Source organism: Microcebus murinus, chromosome 28 (genome assembly GCF_040939455.1).
Source record: "Microcebus murinus isolate Inina chromosome 28, M.murinus_Inina_mat1.0, whole genome shotgun sequence".
In the NCBI taxonomy this organism is placed as follows: domain Eukaryota; kingdom Metazoa; phylum Chordata; class Mammalia; order Primates; family Cheirogaleidae; genus Microcebus; species Microcebus murinus.
The window spans coordinates 2,814,274-2,838,328 of record NC_134131.1 but is presented as its reverse complement, the minus strand read 5'-3'; the positions used below and the strand labels follow the sequence as shown (position 1 = coordinate 2,838,328).

At 39.0% G+C, this 24,055-nt stretch overlaps 1 protein-coding gene across 2 annotated transcripts in view; it reads left to right on the top strand.

Annotated features, from left to right (window-relative positions):
• MDFIC2 (MyoD family inhibitor domain containing 2) overlaps nt 1-23,408 on the top strand; it is a 102,906-nt gene extending 79,498 nt beyond the window's left edge. For both annotated transcript variants that reach the window (XM_020284844.2, XM_020284843.2), the window contains 2 exons: nt 14,339-14,560; nt 23,149-23,408. In XM_020284844.2, coding sequence (XP_020140433.1) covers nt 14,339-14,560; nt 23,149-23,408 — 482 coding nt within the window. The remainder of the gene's footprint in view (nt 1-14,338; nt 14,561-23,148) is intronic.
• Nucleotides 23,409-24,055: the final 647 nt, after the last annotated feature.

The following is a 24,055-nucleotide window of genomic DNA, read 5'->3' as shown; positions in this document are numbered from 1 at the left end:
AAGGTCGGATCCCCCTGTCGGGGCCCAGTCATCCCGTGCGTGCTGCAAGCTGAGGCTTGGAGGGGAAAATAACATATTCCCTGAAAATAAGCCCTAGGGTGTCTTCTTGAGGAAACATAAATATAAGACCCTGTCTTATTTTGGGGGAAACACAGTATATAATGAGTGCAATGCGCACCACCTGGGGATGGACACGCTTGAAGCTCTGACTCAAGGGGAGAGGAGAGGCAAGGACAATATATGTAACCTTAACAACATTTATACCCCCATAATATGATGAAATAAATAAAAATCCATGCCCCTAATTTTAAACTTTAAAAAAAACTTTAGAAATTCAGCCATTAATTCAAAAGATCCTTTCCTGTGAATTCAACCTACGCGAAGTAAAAGATATTTGAAAAGATTAATGAAAATAGTGTTGATTGCAAGTTTATGATAGCAAACTTTGGAAACAACCTATGTTTTCATTGAATGGTGAACTGTTAAATAGTTTAGGATATACCACGCGAGAAACACTGTGCATTCTTTGATTCCCCATGTGTTGAGTCGCAGGTACTTTTCTAGAATATGGCAATGAATTAATACACACAAAGCCTTCCCAAAGGTGGTATTTTAGTCAAGGGTGGGAAATAGGTAAGCACCATAAGCAAGTAAACAAATAAAATATTTTCAAAATATTAGAGAAACACTAAAAACAAAATATTAAAACAAAATATTAAAAAATGAAGCAGTGAAGTGACAGAAAACAGCTGGTGGTGAGGGATATGGGATTTACTTTATGTAAGGATTTCTGAACCTTGGCCCTACAGATATTTGAAACTGCATTTTTTTTATGGGTTTTGGTGGTGGGAGAGGGGTTAATGTGCACAGTAGGATGTTTAGCAGAATCCCTGGCCTCTACCCTCTATATGCCAGTGGTACCCATCCCGGTCATGACAATAAAAACTGTATCAAGTCATTGCCAAGTATCCCCTTGGGGGCAAAATCTGCCCTGATTGAGAACCGTGGTTCTAGGGTGAGGGAATACCTCTCTGGGGAGACGACATTGGAACTGAGACCTGAGTGTGTTGTTTCATAATCTTTAGGATGTAGGGAAATGTATACGATAGAATGATAACGTTCTATAATATATTATAGTCCACAACATTTCGATATTAATTTTCTAAATCTCCATCTAGACAAAGTATTTTAGTTAGGAATATGGACTTGAGCCAGACTCCATCACTTACAAATTGTGTGACCTTGGGCAAGTTATTTTAGATTCCTGTGCTCCTGTGTCCTCGTGTGAAAAAACATCGGTGACACCAGTTATTCCACCCACACAGGTTTGCTGGGAGTATTAAATGGCTTCATATATGCAAAGCGCTTAGAGGGGTGACACACACGGGAAGCACTATGTATTTTATATATATATATATATATTTATATTAATTAAGTAGAATATATAATATTAATTAAGCTAACACAAAGTAATATATTAATCAATATTATAATTGCGCTCTAATATATTCTAATTATATTCTAATTTATATATAAATTAGAATTATAATAGATATCCTGATTCTAGTTGAGATATATATATATAAACATGTAAATATAAATATACACAAACACCAGATATTTCCACTTTTGTGAAACAAATACAGCACTGTGTTAAAAATGGTAAAATTGTAGGGGATTTTATTTTCTTTGTATCTTTTTATATTCTTCACAGTTTTACAGATATAAATGCAAATGTTGCATTCAAATCAAAATAAAAATCAAGATGTATTTTAGCACAAAGTAGAGAAATCTTTAGACTTTTACCAGAATCAATGGGTGTAGCAAGAGCAGGGGAGGGAGGCCCGTGGAATGAGTCAGAAACCCTCACCTAGGGTGAGTCCATTGTTAAATGAAAGCCAAGACACTCCACCTTTAATCTGTCCATCAGTTGCCTGGAATGTATTTAACATTTGCTTTCTACCGGACACCATGCTAGGTCTGGAGAAATCAGAGATGAATGGAACATGCATTTCCTCAAGGAGTTCACAACAGAAAGAGGAAAAGAAATGCACCCACAATTAATCACAGTACAATAAACGAAAGTAAGAGCTCTAGTGAGGCTATCAAACCAGACCTCTAGGGGCTCCCAAAGGAAACAATTAATCTCTATTAATATTAGATTTGAGGTGGGGAGACGGTTGTAGAAGGCTTCTTGTGTTGGGCTTTGTAGGGTAGGTTTGGAAATTGCAATCATTAGTTATCAAATGCAAGTTCTGGTTTTGAACATACACATAAAATACCTCCTGATCAAATACCAGCAAGATAAATTAACCTGGAGAGAGGAAAGTCAGGGGCTACAAAGGAGTTATACTTTAGAAAAGTGTCTCAATCTCATATTGGAGAGCCTGGTTTCTAAAGCAGTTTGGATATGCAAAGTTTGACTGCCATAGCAATTAGAAGTCATAAATTCAAGTACTAGCTCTGCTCCTTCCCAGCTGGGTAATCTTGGGCAAGCCACTAACAACTCTGACCCTCCATCAACTTTCTCATTTATGTAATAGTGATAATAATACTTTGCAAATCTGTTGTGAGCTTCAAATGTGGATGTCAGAGACTTTAAGTGACATTCAGATAGTTAGGAAGAATAAATTGTGATGGCTTTAACATAATAGAGGATATTTTAAATAATTATAGTTTATTTCTTAACATTTATATTTAAACACTGATAGTAAAAAAATCAAGTGTATATATAATACCAATTATGCATGAGTTTATAGCCTGATTGGCTTCATTTATTTTTTTCACAGCCCTAAACCTATTACTAATCCAAGTGCATCAAACTATAAAAACTGCTGATTTTTTTTTTCTTGGATAACATAATCTTTATTTCTTGAGACGCTTTTTACAAACATTAAACTGAAGGTAACTGCATAAAAATGAAATGGAGACTTGTAATTGCAAACGGCTTTCATGTCTGCAGAAGATTCAACCACCTCTTAGGAGCCAATTGTTCCTCGTTACCAGCTTATGATCCAGCTATAAAAGTATATCACTTAGCCTCTGTCTGTCTACAGGTGCAAAGCGTAGTGGTGAGCAGAACACCAAGGTAATTATCTAGAAGAGTTAAGCCAAAAACAAAACAAAAACAAAACACCCCACTTTAGCCCCAAGAGATTAAAGTTGCTTTGCAGGTATGAAAGAAGTTTGGGAGGGGGGTTATATTCAATCTCCTCCCTCAGTTCTTATTTACCCTTTAATCCTTTTCACCTTGAACACTCACTGCTATTATTTCTGGAGCAATAATATACTTCTGCTTTTTCTCCCTTTTTAAAGAAAGATTCGCTAAGGCTGATTGAAAAGGCTTAAAATGTCCCCTTGTCACGACCCTTGATAAACATTTCATCTAACGTTTTTGAGGCAGAGTTTTAGCGGAAGGGTCGCAGAAGACAAATCAAAACAATGGTTTATGCACCTGCTACTTTTAACTTGAAAGTATTTAAAAGGACATCTTCCAACCACAGCTGGCATTTGAAAATTAAAAGGAGAAAAATGTCAAATATATGTATCTTTTTTATCCACCCCCCCTCAAAAATTAGATTTAACGAACTCAAGGTTTTGTCTTATCCAATATAACAGGATACAGCAGGTGAATACTCCATGAATTGCCTATTCCCATTCATTTCACAAAGGTGAGTACATTTTAGGAAGCTCTCACCCCTCAGCAAGAGAAAATTATCCACTCCGCTTTATAACTCAGCTTCCAAAGAAGAAAATATGGTTTTCTCAAAAACTCAGCTTCTTTGAGTATCAATCACCTTTTATTATGTTTTTATCAGTGCCATGGAATCCTTATCTTCCTAATTTTGTTCTGTCTTCAGCCATAGTATCTTTTTTCATATTATAAGAATAATAGTGATCTACACATCTAGAAAAGGTGATTTTGGCCCATTTCTAATAATTTTCCCCATGTTGAGATGATATTGACCACGTTGAATGATTTCCTATATTTTGTATATTGTGTTATTACCTACCAAACCATGGAGAATATAGTCATATTTTCTAACAACAACAGCAAAAATTTCCCACAAATTTCTAACATTTGTGGGAACTCTACAAAATTCTCAGACAAAGGAAAAAAAATTTTATCTATACAATGTCGCTTGAATTAACTACTTTTACTAATCAAAATAATTTGTTAATGGTTTGGTAGCTTACACCTTGCAGTGTCACTTGTCTGCCTTGATCTGATTTCAACCATGGATAATTACAGTACTAAATTCTAAGCTAGAGTGTAGTTTAAATCCAAGGGAAAATATAATTCAACTTTCTAATCTGAAAAATGGTTCATACTTTTGAAATACACACTCCCTTTAAATGTTTTGGGTCTAGAACTAAAATTAAAATCACTCTGCCTTAAAGGCTTATCTAATAATTTTTATGTAGGTTTCTAGAGTTTACTGCTCACCAAAGAAAACTCAGCAACAAGCTACCTGTTTCAAAAGGCAACTTGGCAATAGAATGGGTAGGTTAAAAGAGAACAAGAGAATGAGAAAACATTCAGGCGATAGTGAGCCATTAGCATTTTGTGTGTGTGTGTGTGTTTCTTTTTTTAATATTGTTCAAAACATCATTTTGATAATGGTGCATAAGCTGTCACTATAGTCAAGACCAATGACTAAAGCTGGGCAAGGTGACACACACCTGTAGTCTCAGCTACTCAGAAGGCTAGGGTGGGAGGATCACTTGAGCCCAGGAATTTGGGTCCAGCCTGGACAACATAGTGAGATCCCTGTCTTAAAAAAATGCGCTTAAAAAATTGAAAAACAGACCAATGACTATACTGAAATAGTCCATATTTGAGGGTGCAGAGGATTAAACCTGAGTGGTAGTGGTGGAAATGAACAAGCAGACACAGACTTGAGAGATATTTAGAAGGGAAGAATAAAAAAAAAAGAACAGGTAAATGATTGGATGGAGGGATGGGAGAAGTCAAAGAATAAGTTTAAGCCTATTCTTGAAAAGCCGGAGCTTGAAAAATGACAATGCAATGAAGAGAAATCCAATTATGAATTCTCCAGGGTTAGCTACAGTTACTCGGTTTGGGAAGAGGAATGTGGGGCTTAGTAGAAAGAGACAGCATAGTTGAAAGATTTTGGTAACCCAAATAAGATATCCAATAGTCAGATACAAGTGTGAGACTGCAATTTGTGATGACTGTGGGCTTCTCAAGGCCCAAGACCATATGTTATTCTTCTTGTGATTAGTACAGGGCCAGGCATGTAGTTTATACACAGTAAATATTCCCTGCCTCTCCAGCAAGCCGACTGCATAAAGATTTAGGGGCCAACTTCACAAAAAAGACAATGAAGTTGTGAGCGTGAATGAACAAGACTTTGAAGGGGTAGGGTAGGAAGACAGGAACTAAGAGGACAAAGTCTTAAGGAATAAATATATTGAAGGAGCTGAAGAGGAAAGAAAACTGATTATAGAAACAGGGCAGGTCAGTCACAGAATTAGAGAGAGAGAAAGGAAAAGGGAAAAGGAAAGGAAAAAAACAAGAATAGTATCAGAGGAGCCAGGGAAGAAGAGAGGCTACCAGTTCATAATTTGAATGCTTATATCCATAAAGATTCAAATAGAGAATACATTGACGCAAACATTATAAAGTCACATTTAGTGAACGAAAAATAAAAATCATTGCAAGGTTTCCTTAATAACTTAAAGTAAATAAATTAATAGCTCCTGTCACATTGATTCATCTATTGCATGTGGCTACTCAATAAGTGTTAATTGAATTAAATTAATAACATTTGCTCAATGGTAATAAAAAATTAATTGTCTATCTTTTCTGTTACTGAAGTTTATGCCCATTGGTTCTTGCAATTACTTTGAACCCAAACATGAATTTTCTATTTCACTGACTTTTAAGATACACTTCAGAGTTTTTTTTCTAAGAAAGATAGATGAGTTTCTATTTTTTGTCCTAATTTTGGCTTGTTTTTCTCTGTTGAAAAAAAATAATTTTCTCTAATTCAATGTCAAGGACCATGCATAACCATCCCAAATATAGTTTCACAAGTTCCTTATTTAATTCTGAAATAGTTTTCTCTGCAGAAATGTGAAGATGTGACACCACTTTTTAATGTGTTTCTCCTTTGGGCTTTTGCTACTTTATAATACTTTGGGTGCAATGTCAAATAATACTGTAAAAGAAGGAATCTGAGGGAATTATTGTTAGCATTCCTTCTATAAAAGATGGAAGAAGCCAGTAACATTCACCCAAAAATTGTGACTCACATCAGATGTCAGGATTCTGGGTTGAACAGACTGGGTTCTCAAATGTGTGTATGTCAGATGATTTTCTAATGAGCAACAGATAGTTCCCACTGGGGAATGAAAAAAAAAAATAAAATAAAAATATAAACAGAGATATAGAATTAAAATAACTTTATGAATGGCAGTTTAACTTCTCCATAAAATTCTCTCAGTACAAGCCTAGTGTGCTCCAAATGGCTGCTTAATGTAGCACACCACTTACATTCAAAATGCTATACTTAAAATTGTCACAAAATTAAAAAGAGAATCATATACCACTTGGCTGTGTACCGCATTCTCCGCATGTTCTTACATTCCAGTAACCTCTATCCAACTTTTTTTTTTGTTGCTGAATTACTTTGTGCAAAAGCAATTTAAATTACATGCAGCCTGACTACGTGTGATAATTTGAACTGATTGTTAATTAATTCTGTTAAGTAAATAGCTGCTGCAATCTCCACCCTCATCAAGGTTTCTTTATCTATCATCTCTGTCTGGGCTGCTCTCTGAAGCACAGTGTAAAGCAGCTGTAACTGATTCCCTGAGTGTGCAAGAAGGAAGCTGTGCTTTCTTTGCAAAGACGGCCCAGGGAAAGGCGGGTCTGCAAAACCAAGTTGTTTAAAAGGCTTGATTTTAGATAGGCGACACATCATGGGATTTAGGGTGAAGAAGGTTTTGCTGATGTGCAGTCTCAGCAGTTAGGTAGGAAGCAGAGATAAAAGCTAAGAATAAATCAGAGAAAATGTTGAACACTATAAAAGGGCCAAGGATAAGAGCAAAGCTTTTGGAATCCACCAGGCGTAGGTCTGAACCCCAGTTCTAACATTGACTAGCGAGGGGTCCCTGGACAACTTACCTAAATACACTCTCCAACTCTCTAAGCTTGTTTAGGTAAGTTACCTTCATTCATCTGTTAACTGGGATGCCCATTCATACATTTCCCATCTGTTCAAGGAGGCTAACAATATCTACCTCCTAGAGTCTTTGTGATGCTTAAGTTCAATAAGGTACATATGTAGCAACATAGAACTTGACATAAAATGCGTGCAAGTGTGTGTGTGTGTGTGTGTGTGTGTGTGTGTGTGTGTGTGCGTGAGTGAATCACATGGGCACGTGTGTAAAGCTGCAGTTTTTCAACCTGGGTGAGTTTGTTCCACAGAGAAATTTGTCAATGTCTGCAAACATGTTTGATTATTATGATCCAGGATGACAGGTGCTACTAGCTTCTAGTGGGTAGAGGACAGGGGTACTGCCAAACATCTTACAGTCTTTCTTTCCATGACAAAAAATTATCTGGCCCAAAATACCAATATTGCTGTTAGTGCTGTAAGGCATAATTTGAATGTCCATTTGTTTATGATAGTAGCCAATGACTAGATGCTTTGATATCCGAGTAAGAATAATAAACTATTATTTTCATCATCATCATCATCATTATATCAATTTGGTGAATCCATCTTGGATTAGAGGAAGCCTAGAGTTTCCCAGCCTGTTGAGTCAATTCTATTTCAACATTCAATACTGTGTTAATGGTTATCAACAACAGATGTTTTCCCAAAGCCCGATTTCTGCCAATCCTTTTTGAGGGTGGGTCAAACCACAACCAACAGATTGAAAGCCAGCACAGAAGGTGAAGGGAATAAAAATTAAACATGGTTGAAAACCAAGGCTGTTTGAAGGATCAGAAAGAAACAAAAATGACCCAAGACAATTGAGTGGACCATTCTGTTGGCTCTGGTACCAGTTAAGAGCCTTCAGAGAAAAACTCTCTCATGACTAGTTCTGGAAATCACTGGTGCACAAGTCAATGGACGGTTCTTTCTCCTTCCTCCACTCTCAAAAGAAGAAGGCCCTGCAGCAGTTCCAAACTAGTCTGTATGTTGGAATCGCCTGGGGGTCTGGGGGCTTCAGAGATCCTTCAGAGATTGGGATGTAATTGGTCTGCTGAGGAGGAGGAGGGTGCCCGAGCTTTAAAAAATTCCAAATTATAAAAAAAAAAAAAAAATTTCCCAGGCGATTCTACTCCGTAGAAAAGTCTGGGAACCACTGCCTTCTAAGGTCGGACCAAGTAGAGATTTCCATCTGCCCCGAAGGAGAAACAACTTTGGAAAGGGCAATGAAGATGGGCTTGACAAACAACGTATTTCTTGGGCTGCACTGCAGAAGCATGGCAAGATCAAACCAGGTTGCCAGTTGTATTATTAATTTCAAGGCACTCAATGAGCAGTATGGAACCAACCAGGCATTGTGCTAGCAATGAGAATGCAATCCCCCACACTGCATCCTTATTTAGCATCTCAGTAGTGCCACCAAATCACCAGGACTGTCCCTTGTTTAGGTCTTAAGGTGTGTCTCTGGAAATCAGCCTGGCTGCACGTTTGAGAGTAACGTCTTCTGCTAACTCTTTCCTTGATCTTGGGACTCTGCTTCATGGGTGCAGATAAGTTATAAATTAACTGCACCATCGCCAAGTCTGGTCCCCTCTGTAACGTGATTTCATGATATGCTGCTCTTGCATGCACTCCTAAATAATGTACCTTAAGCAGTTATTTCTTGGCTAACTTATTTGATGATGATGAAGGCCAAGGACCATATCTGTCTTAGTCACTACCATATCTCCAGTGTCCAGCCCATGCTTGGTACATAGCAGACCCCCGATCATTATGTGGAATGAGTGAATGAATACAGTTGTCCTTTAACAGAAGAGAGGAATTGCTTCTAGGACCACCCTCTTGGCTACCGAAACAATCGGATGCTCAAGTCCCTAATACAAAATGATGTATTATTTGTATTTCCTCCCTGATCCTTTAAATCATCTCCAGATTACTCATAAGACCTAATACAATGTTAATGCTATGTAAATAGTTGTTATACTGTGTTGTTCTTGTAATTTATATATTTCTTTATGGTTGTATTGTTATTTGGAGGATTTGGGGTGAATATTCTCTGGTGATGTTGAGTATTTCATCATATGCCTGTGGCCATTTTATGTCTTCTTTTGAGAAATATCTATTCATGTTCTTTGCCCACTTTTTAATAGAACTAAGTGCTTTTTTCCTGTTGAGTTGTTTGAGTTCCTTGTATATTCTGGATATTAGTCCCCTGTCAGATGAATAGTTTGTAAATATATTCTTCCCTTCAACAGGTTGCATCTTCACTCTGTTGATTATTTCTTTTGTTGTGCAGAAGTTTTGTACTTTAATTAAGTGCTACTTATCTATTTTTTGCTGTTGTTGTCTGTTCTTTTGATGTCTTTGTCATAATCTCTTTGCATAGACCAAAGTCCAGGAGAGTTTTCCCTATGTTTTATGCTAGCCTTCTTATAGTTTCAGGTCTTATGTTTAAGTCTTTAATCCATTTTGAGTCGATTTTTATATATGGCAAGATAGAGATAGGGATCTGGTTTCATTATTCCACATGTGGCTATCCAATTTTCCCAGCATCACTTGATGAAGAGGATGTCCTTCCCCTAGTATAAGTTGTCCATTTGATCAAAGATCAGTTGCTTGAAAATATGTGGCTTTATTTCTGAATTCTCTATTCTGTTCCATTGGTCTATGTGTCTTTTTTTATATCAGTACCATGCTGCTTTGTTTATTATAGCCTTGTAATATATTTTGAAGGCAGGTAATGGCCTTCAGCTTTGTTTTTTTGCTCAGGATTGCTTTGGCTATTTGGACTCTTTATTGGTTTTATATGAATTTTAGGATTGTTTTTTTCTAATTCTGTGAAGAATGACATTGATATTTTTCAATAGGAATTGCATTGAATATGTAGATTGCTTTAGGCAATTTGGTCATGCCAATGCTATTAATTCTTCTGACCTATGAGCATGGGATGTTTTTCCATTTGTATCATCTTCCATTTCTTTCATCAGCTTTGTAGTTTTCCTTGTAGAGATCTTTCACCTCCATTAAATTTATTCCTAGGTATTTTTTGTAGCTATTGTAAATGGGATTGCCTTCTTGATTTCTTTCTTAGCTACATATAGATGTATAGAAATGCTACTGATTTTTCGTACACTGCAAAGATCATTGCAACTTTACTGAATTCTTTTATGAAATATAAGAGTTTTTTGGTGAAGTCTTTAGATTTTTCTAGGTATAAGATCATATTATCAGCATAGAGGGACAATATGACTTCTTGTTTTCCAACTTGGATCTGTTTTATTTTTTTCTCTTGCCTGATTTCTCTTGGTTAGGACTTCTGCTATCATGTTGAATAAGAGTGGTACAAGTGGGCCTCCTTGTCTTGTTCCAGTTCTTAGGGGAAAGAATTTCAACTTTTCCCCATTAGTACATTAATACAATGTTAGCTGTGAGTTTGTCATATATGGTGTTTATTATGTTGAGGTAAATTTCTTTTATGCCTAGTTTATTGACAGTTTTTATCATGAAGGGATGTTGGATTTTATCAAATGATTTCTCTGCATCAATTGTGATGGCCATATGGTTTTTATCCTTCATTCTATTGATGTACTGTATCACATGTATTGATTTGCATATGTTAAACCATCTTTTCATCCCTAGTATAAATCTCACTTGATCATGATGTATTATATTTTTATGTGCTGTTGGATTAGGTTTGCTAGTATTTTGTTAAGTTCATCAGGGATATTGTTCTATAATTTTCTTTTTTGTGTGTGTCTTTGTCTGATTTTGGTATCAGGGTGATACTGGCGGTATAGAATGAGGTGGGAAAATTCCCTCCTCTTTGATTTTTTTGAATAGTTTCAGGAGGATTGGTATTAGTTCTTCTTTGTACATTTGGTAGAATCTAGCTGTGAATCAATTTGGCCCTGGGATTTTCTTATGAATCTGGGCGCTCCAGTATTGGGTGCATATATATTTAGAGTTGCTATCTCCTCTTGCTGGATTGTTCCCTTTATCATTATATAAAGACCTTCTTTGTCTTTTTTTTTTTTTTTTACTGTTTTTGGCTTAAAGTCAAAGCATTAGCTTAAAGATAAAACATTATCTGATTTAAGTATAATTACCCCTGCTTGCTTTTGGTTTCCATTTGCATGGAATATCTTTTTCCATCCTGTTATTTTTAGTCTACATCTGTCTTTACTAGTAAGGTGAGTTTCTTGTCTGTAGCAGTTAGTTGGATCAAGTTATTTTAATCCATCCAGCAACTCTATATATTTTAAGTAAATAATTTAATATCTTCATATTCAAGGTTATTATTGATATGTGAGGCTTTGTTCCTTATAGTATTGTTAATTGTTTTCTGATTGTTTTATATAGTCTTAGTTCCTTTCTTTTTATATTATTGCTTGTCCTTGTGGTCTGGTGGATTTCTATAGTAGTATCACTTGAGTTCTTTCTCTTCCTCCTTTGTATGATTGCTTTACTAGTGAATTTTATGCTTTCATTTATTTTCATGATGGTAAATGTAGTCCTTTTATTTTCAGGTTTAGGACTTTCTTGAACATTTCAGGTAGGGTCTTTCTTGTGATAACAAATTCCCTCAGCATTTGCTTGTCTGGGAAAGACTTTATTTCTCCTTCATTTATGAAGGATAATTTTTGCTGGATACAGTATTCTCAATTGGAGGTTTTTAGCACTTTGAATATATCATCACATTTTCTTCTGGCCTGTAAGGTTTCTGCTGAGAAATCTGCTGTTAGTCTGATGGGACTTCCTTTACAAGTGACTAGAAGATTTTCTCTTGATGTTGTTAGGACTCTATCTTTGACTTTAGACAGTCTGATTATACATTCTGATTATAATGTGCAATGGAGAAACACTTTCTGTATTGGATATACCTGGGAATTATGGATTATCGTAAATCTTGCAAGACTTAGGAAGTTTTCACCTACTATTCCATTAAATAGATTTTCTAATCCCTTGATTTTCTTTTCATGCTCAAGGACACTGATAATTTATATGCTTGGTTGCTTTCTGTGTCCCAAATATCATGAAGGCTTTGCTCATTCTTTTTTCTTTATTTCTGTCTAACTGGGTTATTTCCAAGTAACCAAATCTCAAATTCTGAGATTCTTTTTTTTTGCCTGATCTAGTCAGTTGTTGAAGCTTTCAAATGTATTTGTATTGCCTTCAGTGAATTCTTCAGTTCTAGAATTTCAAATTTGTCCTTTTTTAAAAACTATTCATCTCTTTGGTAAATATCTTATTTGTGCCCTGAATTGTTTCTCTGATTTCTTTGTATTGTTTTCAGAATTCTCTTGTATTTCACTGAGCTTTTCTAAAATTGGTATTTTGAATTTTTATATGGAATTTCAAATATTCCTTTTTGATGTAGACCTATTACTGGAGAATTATTATGTTCCTTTGGAGGTATCATATTTCCTTGCTTTTTCATGTTTCCTATGTCCTCATGTTGATGTCTGCATATACAGTATAACATTTGCTTCTTTCTATTGTTGAATTTACTTTCGTAGGGGAGGACATTTTCCTGAAGGTGTATCAGTTGGTTGGGTAGGGCACTTTGGGTTCGATTTTGGGTGTGTCCAGTGGTGTCTCTGTCTCTGTAAGATTTCTTTGGCTATAAATAACATTAGTGCTTTCTGTGATTTCCTCAGAGTGTTATGGTGCAGTTATTAGTGAAGGCTGCATTAAAGTTGTGCTGGGGACTAGGAAAATGGAAATCCAGGTAGGCCACTCTTCAGGCCACAGTGGTGGCAGTGGTGGGTTGAGCATGCCTGTCTTTGTGCTCTAGGGCAGTGCATACTGGCAACTGTGTTGGTGGTGATCAGTGGTCCAATTCTTGGGTCTCCAGGTGGTTTGCTTGGGTGCAGGTAGTGACAGTGGTGGGCTGGGTGAGTGAACAAGTTCTTGGGGCCCTGGGATGCTGGTGGGGTGTGGGCAATGGTGGCAGCAGTGGTGGGATGATCCTCTGGGTCCCAAGTGGTACAGGCTGCTGTTGGCAGCAGTCACAGTGCAAGGTTGCCCTTAACAGCCCAAACACGCTGCTCTCAGGCCCCCCTGGTGTCTGCAGCAGCAGTGCCACAGTGCCACACGGAGAAGGGGAGAGACCCCACCGTGACTGACAAAGCCTGGCCATGGAGGCAATGCTGCCAGTGGGTTTGTAGTTGCTACTCACCACCCCAGACATACTGTCCTCTGGCTCACCCTCCCCACCCTCCAGCGGTAGCAAGAGTGGATGTGCAGAGGAAGAGGTAGGCTGGCCCCATGAGAGAGCTGAGCACAGAGACCACTGTGCTGGTGGGAGGGCCTAAATATTTTGAATCCAGGGATGTGGAACCCATGAACATGGAGGGCCAGCTATATAGGAGATCTAAAACACATCAAGCACTTGGGATTTTTCAGCCTTTTCCCTGCCTCTTCAAACCAGAATCTTAGCCAAGGACTTTGCTAGAAATTCTCTGAACATCTCTAATATTTGTGCCAAGTGGTTATGTGGAAAGAAAGCATGTTCCCAAGAAGCCTACCCCGAAAGCCATATACACTACCACCCGAATAGCGACCTAGCAAATCTCAAGGCAGAGAAAGGGGTAGCAAGTGACATGTTGTGAGGGCAGAAGTAGGAATTCATCTCTACCTATTTTTCTTTTACAGAGAAGGAAACTGAGGTTTGTATAAACAAAGAAAAAGTGACTTGATTGAGACCATGCAAATCAATTAGCAGTACTTCCCAGCATATATATATTTTAAAAAAAAAAGCCTTTTCCTGCTTTTCAGATCCATAATACACTATGACAGTACACTAACAACATACTATGAGATTTTGTTGATCCATGTGAATGAATTCCTTGATTCTCCCTACTCAACACATGAAAAATAGTAGAAATAAGTGTTAGAAATTACTGTGTTAGGTGAAACTTGTAATGTGTATAATGTGTATAAAGTTTTATAATGATCACCCTCTTCTATTTTTATATTTTTATTCACAATTATCCTGCTCAATAATACTCGGTTCTTTTTAATAAGGCTATATTCTTATAAAAGTCTAGAATGTGAAATTTTCTATAAAATGTCCATTGTTAAATCACCAGGTCATGTAAAATATGGTGGGTTTGTGTATGTGTTTTTTTCTTTTTTCTTTTTTTGTCTAGATACGCAACTCACAAATGAAAAACGTGCGGATGAGAAACCCATTAATGCTATCGTTATAAATTCAGTATCTGAATTCAATATCACAGATGGACCAGCCAAGGAAAGCCCCAATGAGAAAAAACTGTCAGAATCCAGCACATCATTGTCCTCCCTTGAAGAATGCCAAACGAAATTTTCCTACCTCCAAACTGATACTTCAGTTCATCAGAGAGACACTGACGGTATGTTTCTCAGAATTCAACCCATCTCTAAATAAAGCTCCCCAACCCCCAGACCCTGTAAAATCATCACATATGCTGTTAGGGAAAAAAACAAGTCTTTATGAATATTAAACAGGAAGACTTCAGTTTGAAAACCCTGGTGAATGACACATGTCAAGGTCACTTTGCAGTTACGAGGTGCTTGGCAGATTGTTTGCTCTCAAAGCTTGGAATCGGAGGCAATGTGTTTTAAATAGCTGGGGTAGGGCATCGTCATTCTTGCTATGGGGTTAAGGCGTGGAATAAAGAAAAATGGCAAACTCCTTCGTCTTCTCAGATATGGGACTATTCAACCCGTAGCTCTGGGCAGAGAGAAAGTGAAGAAGGCAAAGTGGAATGGTATTAAAATGCTGGAAATATATAAATATAGATAATAGAAAATATTAAGATGCTTAACATCAGCGATCTATGAAAAAGGGTTCGTTCCTCTAGGTAATATCACTTCGTAAGTGTTCCGATTAGTGTAAACCTAGACCAAACCATTCCTGTATGTGACATAAATGGCATGTCTGTAAAATCAATTTCAAATAGATCTGGTGCTAAATGATCAGCAGCACAATCAAGTTCAAAAATCATGGACTTCACACAAAGACATGGAATTTTATTCAGGTTAACTTTGCAGTGACTTTTACAGGAGATATAAACCATTTAAGAATTCCGTGGTGTTCAGTATCTACATTTGCATTTAAAGAAAGCCTGAAATTTCTCAAAGGAAAATGTAACAGGGTATTGTTTCTGGCCCACATTTAAATTTATATTTACTTTTTGAAAATAAGAAAAAAAAATTAAATTGTATCACAACACTTTTGGAATCATATCAGTTTAACTCCCGCCTCTGACGTTTATTAACTGTATAATAGACAAGTTTTTTTTTTTGTTTTTTGTTTTTTTTTACCATTTCTGAATCTCAGTCTCTCAGATATAGCAGGGCTAGTAACAAACACATCACGAGGTATTTTGAAGATCAAATAAAATAACGTGTGTAAAGCCCCTCGTACAAAAGCTGACACACGGTAAGTATTCAATTTCAGCTTTGATTATGTTACCGTTTTAGAAGGCAAAAAGAGAGAAGATTTCTGACACTTGCTATATGTGTGGTGTCTTCTGCACATGTTGTCATGGATGTGTTAGAGCAGAAACTAGAGACTCCATTGCCTGCGTTTACCAAGAGAGAATGTGGCTAACGTAGTAAAATGCAAGTAGACAATAGGGATTGGTGAGGACTGTGGCAAGCTGAAGAGCTCATGTCCCATCTGTAGGGTCACTGTCTCTCCACTCAGCTCTAGCTGTTTGTTGCCAGAAGGTAATGAATGCAGGCCCAGAGTTGCAAGATCTTGAAGTTTTCCAAGAAAGCAAGAGACCAGGAGTGTTATGCCAAATTTCTAAGTTTTTTAGCGTTGATCACTAGTTCTATTTATTTTATGAAGCCCAAGACACTGCCAACAACACATCTTTGGGCCATCTTTGGCCTACGGACCATCAGGTTGTGACCTTGAGTCCACAATGGCGCTCAAGGCTCGGTAGAGGTGAATGCCAGTCAAGAGAATAGGTAATGCGGGAACATGCTAGAACATCTTACCGAACTGTACCAGAGACGCATGGATGCTGTCCATCACGTGTATTCGGTTAATGATTCCAGGAGTAGGAATCGATTGCCATTGTACATATCCACACAGTGACCCTCCAAAACCACTGTCCTCTGTCCTATCAGTGATGCTGGGAGAATGAGGAGGGCCAAGCCAATTAGCACGACACTTGAACCTTTGTATTCTCAGTGACAGCCCAACATGACTGCTCGCTCCATCAAAATGGCACTGAAAGAGCCTCATGCAAAAAAAACCAAAAAGCAATTTTTTGTTAAACAACAGATAACTCTTTGTTCAAAGAGCAAAAGAGATTCATGGGGATGATCGAATTACAGTGTTTTTCTGAAGCCCTTAGCTAAGGCCAATATGAACCGGGAAATCTGGGTTGTAAGCTCAAGGCACAGGTAATAATAGTCCACCCTTCTTCCCACTCTCTCAACCCCATGTGAAAAATCACCCCAGTGAGGTAAGAGCTTTTGGTACCTGGGTAAAAGAGAAAGTGAAAAACCCAGAATTTTTGAGAGATAAGAAACTCTCATTAGCCTCAACAGCAAATATCAAGGAAATCAAGAGTTAAATCAGACTCACTTCATTTTAGAGAATTTTTTGATAGTAATTAATTTAAGGATGCAGAAATTGAGAGTGGGGTCATTGTTCGTACTGAGATAAATACAGAAATATCTTTCAGGAACAGCAGGGAAAACAGAAGGGAAAAGAGAAGATTGCATCCACTTTCATGTAGTTTGTGGTTAATTTATTTTCAAACGTATAAATGAGTGCATAGGAATGGATGCTTAATTGCTAATATCTATTATTTATATACATTGCCCCACTTAAAACAGGATGGAAAAGCCTCGCACATGCAGATTTTGTAAAATGTGTTACATCCATTAGCGCAGTTCATGGTGTGTGCTCTGATGGGAATTTAAAAGGATGCTCAGTGCACATCACACACTATGGGCTGCGACATTACTTTATTATTAAATTGTGGTTCATCGTGTGTGGTCCCCTTCCTGAGTAAAATGGAAAAAGTCCAGAGAACTATTTGTGTCCTTGCTTCTGTTGCCACGATCTTCAGCTTGCAAAAGCATCCCTGTGCGTGAGAGAATCAGGAATGCACATGATATTAGAAAATAGGCCCCTTAAAAAATAATCCCGAGAACATAGCTAATTGACGTATAATTTTGAATTTGAGACATCTCATCCAGGTGGAAGAGGAAAATCATAAATAGAAGATACCTCAAAAAGAATAGTCTTAATTACACCATGGACTACTGAATAAAATGATTACATTTTCTACACTGTAAATTTCATACAATTAAATGCAGTAGTGTCACCTTATAAAATGTTTCAATTTGATAATTATTTCAGTTCATTTGCTCAGGAAAAAAAAAAAAAAAACAGAAGCACAAATTTATTAACTATCACCCAAATCTAGTCATTCTGGTTCTAAAGAACTGACTTGACTGTTAGCTGTGCTTGTCTGAACTTAAATAGATCTTGACATATTTAAGTACCTATTAAAATTGATAGCATCAGAGATGATACCCCAGACAGAGAATGGCATTCAATCACACATTATTTATTCCCATTCTACATTACAGACATAGTTTTTTTTTTTTTTTTAAAGAAATGCACGTGGGTGGAGAAGGAACCAAATTTTATACTTTGGGGCAAAAAAACTTGCAGTCATCAGCCAGAGCCATCGTGTCCTGAATCTCATTGTGAAGTCGAGTTCTCAGTGATAGCCCCTGAACTCATTTCGAATACTGGGCTGGGGCCGGGTTCATTTTGCCTCTTTTTTTTTTTTTTTTTTTTGTCTTACTTTGTTTTGGGAGAGGAGAAAGGATAAAAATTGTGTTTTATCTGGGGTCACTTCAGATAATGATCCCAAGGCAGCAGGAGGTGTATTTCTGGAACCTAGAAATGTGTTTTTATTGTCCCTCCCACCTCCTAATCGTGGGCACCAAGGTGGCCAGACCAAAAGCTGGGGGTCAGAGTCGGGGAGTCGTCCAGGACCGTGACCGTGGGGCTGCCCTCAGGCATGCTTGGGGAGCCATCCTGTGTTGCTTTCTTTCCACTGCAATTAAAACGATCCTTGCTAGTGGGGCAGATTCTCCCTCCTAATTAGCCAACCCCCAGTGGCACGTTTAGCTCCTCTGGAAGCTGCTGTTAATTCTTCAGCGTTGTTAAAGTATCAGCTCGGTGCAGCCTAGATGTCCTAGAGGTGCCCAAGGGGTATGAAAAGGAAACGAAACAACATTCAGAGGGTTTTTGCTTCTTGCTCACAGCCAAGCGCCACCATCAATGGGGTGGCCTGCAGGTCTGTGATGCATCTGCAACCTTCTTTAATGCAGGTGTCAGGAGTGGGAGAGCCATGTGGGCACTCTGACAGTGGTGACCAGAGCCCATGCCAGCCCATGCCAGCCCATGCCAGGGGGTCCCATTGGGAAGATTTAACACACGGGAAACTTGTTACAAAGGTGTGAGATATTAGAATAGCAAAGAAGGCAAATGCAGTGAACAGTGAGGCACCCAGAATTATCAACATCACGAAGCCCTCTCCAGACCAGGAGTCCATGCACGAGCTCGTACACACCAGCAGCTGGCCGTTGTTAGACAGACCACTGCTCACTGGCATTCGCCGGAGCCAGAGAGAGATGAGCTGTTGAGAGAGAGATCAAAGCAAGGAGAAGACACCACCACTCCCTCTAAGATCCAACCCCAAGCAGAGAGGGGGGAAGGAAGCACCCTAATCTTGCCCTTCCTCCCAGCCTCCTGGTTTCTCTGGATGCCTCCTAGGGGCTGAATCTAGCCAGAAACCTCTAAGGGAAAGACTTTGGCAGTGTCAGGAATACAGCAAAGAGCAGGGTTGGAGGAGGGAGTGGAGAAGAAAGCAGACCGTCAGTGGCCCCCATGCACGGTCCTCAAATGCGTCCAAAAGAAAGTGAGGCGTTGTGGACGGCAGGACACCTTGGTAGTGCAATGCTCTGGAGGAGTCAGTCTGGGCTCCAGCTTCAGCCCCCACGACTCCCTGCGTATCTGGGGCATGGCACAAGCTCCTCCTCTATAAACAGGGATAATAGCAGTACTCAGCTCGGGGTTATTTTGAGATGCACGTAAAATGCAGAGGGCCCCAGACAGACTCTAGGTGAAACAGTTTGTACGTACAACAGTGGGGTAGAAAGTAAAGGCTTTGGATCCAGAAAGACTCAGATTTGAATACAGCTAGTAGGACTTAGGACAGCTCTAGTGACAATCTCTCTCTCTGAACTTTAGTCCTTTCATCTAAAAACTGGGAATCTTAATATTTATTTCTTAGAATCACTCAGCATTGATTTATTCATTCTACAAGAGGGATGGCTTTCTTCCCCCCTTGCAACTTAGATTCTAGTAGGAAGGGATAACAAACCAACTGATGGGTTTCGTGCCAACCTGTGGTCAGTGCCATGAAGAAGAAATAAAGCAGGTTGCTGTGAGGATTTCAGCAAGGATGTGATTTAGAGGGAAGGTGTTTTACACTAAAGACCTCAAGGTTTGGGCCGGGTGCGGTGGCTCACGCCTGTCATCCTAGCACTCTGGGAGGCTGAGGCAGGCGGATTGCTCAAGGTCAGGAGTTCGAAACCAGCCTGAGCAAGAGCAAGACCCCGTCTCTACTATAAATAGAAAGAAATTAATTGGCCAACTAATATATATAGAAAAAATTAGCTGGGCATGGTGGCGCATGCCTGTAGTCCCAGCTACTCGGGAGGCTGAGGCAGGAGGATGGCTTGAGCCCAGGAGTTTGAGGTTGCTGTGAGCGAGGCTGACGCCACGGCACTCACTCTAGCCTGGGCAACAGAGAGAGACTCTGTCTCAAAAAAAAAAAAAAAAAATACCTAAAGGTTTGAATAAGAGTTGGATAAAGCTGGGGTAGGGGAGGGTGTGCAATGCAGGCAAAAGGCACAGCACGCGCAAAGGCCCTGAGGTAGGTGCCTTCCAAGTACTGGCATTTAGCCAGTGTGGCTGGCGTGTAGTGAGTGAGGAGTGAAGTAGGTCCAAGAACCAGAGCCCAGTCACGCAGGGACTTGTAGACTATGGCAATGATTCGGGACTTGAGGGGAGAGCAAGTTGTTTGACTTTAGGGTTAAAAATCTCTCGGGAGCTGGTGAATTTGAAGTGGGCTCCCGTGGAAGCAGAGTGTCCTAGACGGGAGGCCACTGCCACTGACCTGATGATGGCCGGATGGTGGCCAGAACGAAGACAGAAGTACGATGAGAAAAAGGATATGACAAGCAATGGCTCCCAGATTTCTGAATTCACCTGGGTGTTCAAGGACACTAATCATGGGTGTGACTTTGAATATCATGTTTATGAAACATTGTAGCAAAGGAAATGAATGAATGAAACAGTGTAGCAAAGGAAAATACACTCATTCAGGAGGAGGGGAAGTGCAAAGCTCTCTTCAAACCGTTGCAAATTTTCCCCTGAACTGCTTATGTTACCTTCGTGCAAACAAAAATTGACCATATGCAAAACAGAGTTGCCTGCTCACGTAGAATTATTTAATACGCCTTTTAGGAAAAGTGTGCAACACCCTTGAAAGTTTGGAAAAATCTGTTTTCAATTCATTAATGTTACCGTGTTGTTTTTGGGCAAGAGGCTCTGCCTTTTAAAACCAAATAAAAAGAACTGACTTAGAAAAAAAAAAAAAACGGGCTGTATTCTCAAGTGCAAAATAAGGAGGCAAAAGGAAACAAATGCCAATTTGGCCAAAGGATTAGGCCAAAACTTTATTATTTTTTTTTAAATAAAATCTACAGTATATACCAGAAGTGGAGACCTCCAGGGTTTGCCAACTTGGGGAGACATTGGCAAAAGTGATTGAGCTAGAAGGTTCTATGCATTCAGGAAATTATAAGGCCATTTTACAAACAAGTTCTTCACACTCTGATAGGTGAACACCATCCTCCCCTGCTCTCCTCCAAGCCAAGCTCCCAACCCTGCATGCATGAAGGACACGATCCAGTGGAGTCCTTTTTATGTGGCTATAAGCCTGAGTAAGTCTCTTGAGTCCCCTCGTGAGTGATCACGGTGTATTCATTTGGGATATTTTCTACTGAGAACGTCCTCTTTGCTGGGGGCCACCAAGGTAGCAGTCCTGGGCGTGGGTGAAACTTGATGGGATTATCCACGCCACATCTTTGGCCAACACCAAGCCCTCTTCAGAAATGCATCGTCACAAGAGAGTTTATGCACCATTACTCACTCACTCCTGAATTTTTTTGTGGGTGGTTTGCAGTGACTTGTGAGACATGGGTGAGTTGACCAAATGCTGGAAACTGGCTCTAAGTGAATTAAAAAAAAAAAAATGCACCAAGTTTGGCAAAGACATGCATGATACACCACAGAGGTATGATGGATTATGCCCCCCGAAACTATAAAGACTGAGTAAGGGCCATAGCACCTGCAGCAATATATGTAATTACGGTACTCGTAAAAGTCATGGTGTGGTTTTTACCACCAGCTTATTGGGAGGAAAGGAAGGGAGGGTGGGAGGAGGGACTCAAAGAGAAACAGAGGAAGGAAGGAAGATTTCTCTTTTCCTATATTCAGGACTCACTTTAGAACTTTATGTAGAGTTTTCACAAGAAACCGAACTGGTTTTCTTTAAAATATTTGCTCCTTTTTGGAGCATGTTTGCATGTTTTCCTTTCTCTTGAAGATCAGTCGGTGTTTAAACGATAAAAGAAGAAAACGTTTTTCTGGAAAATACTGTTGGAAGTAAATGAGAAGGACTCTAAGAGCACTTAGAGGCAGAGGGCAAAATCTCTTCTGTGGGTGTCCACCGTCCCCATTGACTCAAGTCTGAAAACCAAAGCATTATTAGCATTCTTACTGGGAAAAAAATAGATGCCTATGAAAGTCTAACTATAATCCATTGATAAGCCCATCTGGAGGGAAATTTTTCTCCAATTCATGCTAGAATGTTCCTTTCAATCAACAACAATCTTTAGATTACTGGTCTTAATTAATTGGATAATATATCACATGAACACTTACCCACACTTTTACAAAACACTCACACATGTTTGAGACTTTTTTAACTTAAAAAAAAAGAGAGAGAGAAAAGTTATAATTTTAACAAGAGAACTGCTACATCTTCTAACTAATTCCCTTTATGGAAACAAAAAAATAGAATAATCTATAACCCATCGCAGCTGTTTGGCTAGAATTACCAATTACCCTCCAAGCCTTACAGATACTTCCCAGATTTTTACAAGTCTGCGTAGTAAATTTTTAAACCAATTTTCTTAAAGAGGATTGATAAGATTTAAAACCTTTTAGGCATATGATGACGTATTGCGCTTAAACAACTTGATATAAAATGAAGGCTTTACATAACTGGAGGAAAACGGAAACAGGGATTAAAAATAAAACACAACCCAAAAGCTGTGATTATTTTAAAAAGCATTTTATATTAAGTTTTGAAATGTGCTTTTCGCTTGCATCTGAACGTGGGTGTGGCGGGTTGATGGCAATCCGTGGTGAACAAACAGCAAAGCCCGGTGACTTAGAGAAGCAGGGCATTCGTACTGTCTCTCCTTGTCCCCAACTCTAATTGCTCCTGCATCTGGGGAAGAACTGATGTTTTTCAAGGTTTCCAGAGAGCCAGCTGATTGTGTGGCTTCCCAGCACCTCTGCAGGCAAAGTAAATAAAGGAGTTTAGCCAAGTGACAGCACTTTAAATAACCAAATTATGTTGAATCAATAGGAAATGGTCAGGAAGTTAATAAAGCAATTGCTTAAGCAGAGTGAGTACTGGCACGGGGGGTGGGACAGCTGGAGGGAACGGTGGACAATCACCCCTAGTGCGGATAAATAATTAAGAGTGGGGTCCCAAGTTATCAAGCACGTGCCCAGCCTTCATAGAGATGGCCAAGATGTGCCACTGTTTAATTGTCTCTCTGCTTCTTGAAACAGAGGAGTGTGCCTCCCTCATCCTCACCTGTCTGTTTTGTCAGTTCTGGGACTGTCTTCTGATGCTCCCAGACACGTGCGAAACAGTGTGCGCCAACCTGTGCTGCCCTTCCCACCCCTACCACCACGCCCCGGACGAAAGCCACTCTCGCAATGACTGCGGCTGCAACTGCGACGTGGACTGCAGCCTTTTTGAGTCTTGCCACGAGACCGGCGAGTGTCTGGAGCTGGCCATGGAGATTTCAGAAATCTGTTACCGCTAGCAACCGTGCAATAACCACATCCCTCCCCCCGAGGGCCTCTTGGCCACGGTGGGGAAATCGCGTCACCATAAGACTGTGATTTCCAAGTGCTGAAATGCAAAGGACGGTACCCACGTTTCTTGGATGCTCTAGGCCATTTTATTCTGCACCTGTCTGGGAAAGCTAGTATTGTCAGCTCAGTGGTCTTGTTCCAAATCTCACAACCGCATGGCTCGCTGAAAAATACGATTTTTCGATCCCATCCATGGATGAACCAATCTTAAATACCTCTCAAATGCCATAGGTACAAGATGTTTCCTGACTACCAGATAGCATGCTAAACCACACAGTGTCATTGCACTCATCAGCTTGCATCGTGAATTCAGCCTCATTCACAAATTCAGGACAAATTAGTGCATTCTTTCAGCATTGACATGCATTAGCTCATCTTTCTAATGGACTCATACATAAACATTATGCATTGTTGGTTATTATTAATAATGTATTGTGTAACATCATTTTGTAATTAAAATTTTATTTATACAGTCTCTTAAAATTCACTTATATGTACAGTTTAGGTAGGAAGGGGAATTAAATGAATTAGAAACCATGTTCCTATAATTACAACAGATGTCTCTAAAATATCTCCTGTGAATTTTGAATGTGGT